Here is a 4,284-nt window from a genome sequence, read left to right as displayed (position 1 = left end):
GTATGCAGATGCTTAGCTGTTACTCTGAGTAGTGGTGGCTAAAGGAGGCTCCATGAAGCTTTGAACTGTTTTGGACCATTGTATTGAAAATTGGTTCACAACTGGGAGCTGCATTCTTTGAACACATGGGTGACGTCTGCTGGCACCGTGGTTGTTGTACAGCCTTGCAAAGGTGACGCTGACACACCTTGCGTGTGCACTGAGTTTTGTTGTATTACAGAAATTACTTAAATAAACCTGAAATCAAACTTCATTTTACATGTCTGTTGTTTTTCTTCCTTGCCTTAAGTATCTTAAATGAAACGTTGACTACCTAAATAATCTTTTTTTTCCCAAGAATTCCTAAAACTTTGAAATCGATGTATAATTACTGATCCCAAATTAGACGCTGGACAGAGGAAATATTTACAGGGTTCAATGACACTGTGGATGCAATTAGAGCATATCATACATTAAACTTGAGCTTTTTCCATTTCCCCTAGGCAATCCTTAACACAGTTCATAAATATATACAATACTCAGAGGTATCTCATCAAGTAGAAGCTATTCTCTTTGCACAAGGCAACTGTGGAAATCAGCAAAAGAAATTGTCAGAGTAGCATCTGATGCAATAAATAGGATGTCAATATGATTTTATTATACAGTTTATCTGCAGCGCTCACAGAGCTTGTATAAAAGCATGTTAACACAAACACATGATCATCTGATAAATAAATAGAATATATATTATATTTGTATATATAGATTAACATTCAAAAAACCATATTCCCAGTTCCTCACACATTCAGTGATTAACATTTCCATTAGAAATCCACAGTAAAAACCACATTTCAAGCTGTGTTTTATACACAGTGAAGTTGCAGGAGAATGAAAATTAACACAGAAAAACTAATTTAAGTAAACCAGAGTGGGACGATACCTGAAAATGAAAGCAACCTTCAATTTTCTGAAGCATAATTACTCTCCTGTGAGCTAGGCGTTTAATGTTTTGGAAATAATTATTTTTATCCAACGCGCCTCACTAGTTTTAACTGTCTCCTGCATTTCTCTTTGTTATCTAGCTGCTGCAGGGTATAATAGTAGCTCATGCAACACTGACCTCACGTTTTCTCTTCTTCACATATTTATGAACATATGTGTTTTTTAATCAATTAAAACCATCAATGCATACAAATGTGGAGAGCTAAGGAAAATTGAATCTAGTTTAATAGGAAGCTACTAAAAGCAGCAACCCATGGCTTATTACAAATCTCACTTTAAAAAGCAAGCCTGTAGTGGTATTATGTTTTATCCTTCCCCTGACACCAAGCAAAACTTTCAAGCATTTCTTAAATAAGGTAGAGCCACATATTGTAGCAGTGGGCAATACAAAAGAAAGAAAAAGAGCCCTAGCATTTCTTTACCTTACAACTCGTTTGTCACATAAACTTGGTGGCAGGTGAACAAAGTGCATGTGACTGATACAGAGAACAGTGTCCTCACACACACAGAGTACTGCAGCCCAGGATGCACAACGCCCAATGATTGTTTTTGTATTTCATATGAAGTGAATGTGTTTATTCAGTTCACAGAAGTTCTGCTTCATCCTCTTCATCCTCAGAGCCTGAGGGGCCCTGGCGAACTTCTTCGTACCACTTGTTGGTGAGGGTCTTCATCTGGATCCGGCCACATAACAGGTCCTGTCAGACACACAGACACAAAGCAAATTGGCAATTCAGCAGAAATGCATACAAAGGGATTAAAAGAAAATACAGTATGTTAAAATAAAATAAAAAAATCCAATTTGGTAAAACCCTTTCTGTTTCAATTTAAAATAAATTATCTTGTTGAATTTTGTTTACTGGTAGAATTTGAAAGTACTTTTATTTTGCTGCAGTCTTCTTTAGTGCTGTCACTGAACTAAACATTTCATTGTGTGTACTATTAGTGTGTCAGCATCTCGCTGTTTACCTGTCTCTCTCTGTTATCACCTTCAGTAGCAAGTCTCTCGCACGTACATGCTTTTCTCAGTTAATCTCAAATGTAGTGTCCTCTGCTACAGACGTTAGTCAGCAGGGATAAATTTGGTGCAGCTCATATTTGACACATTTCTATTCAATCCTCCCTTATGTTGTGCTTCTAAACTCAATGCTTTAGCATACATAATGCATGAGTGTAATTTTCAGCTAAGCCGCTTTTCTTCCATTTTACCTGCGCAAAATCTCAGTACCATCCTTTAGTCCCTGTGTGCCTAAGAAGGGGATTAGTACAAATCCATGTACAGTTGCAAAAATTAGGAACAAATTGGTATTTGCCTGGTTGCTGTATAGCAAAGCATTTCTTTTTACTGAATGTCAAACATGGAAATGAGGGGAAAAAAAACAGTATAACTGAACAAATAATATGTTTGATAGATTATAAGAAATATCATGCAGCCTCCTATGTGACTCAGATGATTTCTGTCTCTCCCACTGTCTCACCTCTTGGGTTAGCCTACGAGTAAAGAAGGGGTTAAGGTACTTAGCATCAAGCCACATAAAGCCCTTCAGATCTTGTCTCTGGTAGATATGAGCCTCGTACTCCTCCTCTGTCAGTTCTGATAGGTGCTCTGACTCAATGGTGTTTCCCTAGAGAAACAGAAGAGCAGAGAGAGTGGGAGTCAGAAAAAGAGAGAAAAAAATGATGTAGAGGTGAAAGACAGATGAGAGGGTGCAGGGAAAAGTCAAAATGAGCAGCAGTGAGAGCGGTAGAACTGAGATCACATGCACAAAGAAAAGGGACAAGGACAAAAAGGGAGCAAAGAGAGAGTGTTGCAACAAAGGAGGCATGAAAGCCATAAAGAATATGGAGGGCTGATGGATCTAAATGGTGGTAGCCTGAGTGTAACATTTAGCTTCGGAAGACATCAAACACACACTCAAGTCATGCAAACACTACCACAAGTACTAACAAACTCTCTGTGTGTGTGCGCTTCATTTATTACCATTTTCTCTGTCTTGCTGAGATTGACATCTTTCTTGTTCCTATGCCGTGACTGACTATCCTCAATGTCCATGATGCGAATCAGTGGCATGGTCCCGCCCCCCATCAGGAGGATGGTAAAGAGTACGATGATGATGGTGGTGGTGCCGATTAGCTGGCGCTTCTCAATGGGCTCCAGCCCCAGATGAAGGCTCAAAGCGTAGGGGATAGCGCCTCGCAGACCTACCAGACAAAGAAAAACACGGAGGAATGAGACTGAAATAGCTACACAAAAATACATACTTATACCTAAAGATCTAGCCTTCAAAAATACACTATAAATATATTTATTATGTAAACTGAAATCTAGACACTTGTATTGTACAAACAAAGGAATCAAGAAAGCCTTAAGCTGCTAAACAACTAATCATGATGGAGCCTGCAGCTCAGTTTAAATCTCCATTACAAAGAAAATCTTAAAATCCAATACACTTTGACATCTGCTGGTAAAACAAACATACAAAAAATAAATAAATAAAAAATAAAACATTACTAGACATCAGCCGACTGACTCCATTGCAATAGAGCAGTGGGCAGATATAGTTAATGAAGTTTATATAATTTACTAAGTGATGGTCAGAAAGAGTTTTCGATGTATGACAGTCACACAGATCAATGTAACGAAAAGTTTGCATGATCTCCAACCTTTTGTATTAAAACTCACATTGGTTACTGAGTTGTCTCCCAACTGTATGAGCACATTTTTGTTGCCATGTATCCCTCTTTTCAAAATGTAGTCATTACATTTTTTATAGGATACATATAGTTAAAAAAAACGAGGATAACAAGAATGGAAAAACTAAGTCATGTGGTTCACTGGCAGCAAACCTTCAATGCTCCCTGTAACTGCAACACTAGATCGCTGTAGCTGAAATGAAATGAAAACAATGAAATGTTTCCAACTACTCAATAAATAAAGAAGTAAAAAAAAAATCCTAGATGCAGCACCAACAGAAATAAAGGTGGCACACACGGAGAAGACTTGAGCTAAACCTGAGGTAATCCAATCAGAAATGTCCAGTACAGAAATTAATCTCTCCACGACTGCTTTAAATCGCCATCACTTGAAGACAGTACCAAAGGCCACATACAAACACACTGGTTTGAAACAGACTGATTTAGACAAAATTTTATCAAAATTTACTCTTAAAGGCATAAACCATCTAGCAGTGTAAACACTAACAAAGTGGGTGATCAGAAGGCTCACTAGTTTATCTCACCACTAAACCACATGATGAACATCATCTTGGGCGTGATCTTGTGGTCTCTGAAAAAGTTCAGCAG

The 4,284-nt window shown here is 38.0% G+C and overlaps 1 protein-coding gene across 1 annotated transcript in view; it reads right to left on the bottom strand.

The window, feature by feature from the left end:
• Nucleotides 1–643: 643 nt before the first annotated feature.
• Nucleotides 644–4,284, bottom strand: part of slc9a8 (solute carrier family 9 member 8) — an 18,568-nt gene continuing 14,927 nt past the window's right edge. The window contains 4 exon segments of the mRNA XM_020608070.1: nt 644–1,679; nt 2,460–2,606; nt 2,963–3,183; nt 4,221–4,284. The exon segment at nt 4,221–4,284 is cut by the window's right edge and continues 39 nt beyond it. Coding sequence (XP_020463726.1) covers nt 1,566–1,679; nt 2,460–2,606; nt 2,963–3,183; nt 4,221–4,284 — 546 coding nt within the window. The 3' untranslated portion in view covers nt 644–1,565.

Source organism: Monopterus albus, unplaced genomic scaffold, assembly GCF_001952655.1.
Source record: "Monopterus albus unplaced genomic scaffold, M_albus_1.0 scaffold91.1, whole genome shotgun sequence".
NCBI classification, from domain to species: Eukaryota; Metazoa; Chordata; class Actinopteri; order Synbranchiformes; family Synbranchidae; genus Monopterus; species Monopterus albus.
The sequence above is the reverse complement of the archived record's forward strand: the minus strand, read 5'-3'. Positions and strand labels throughout refer to the sequence as shown.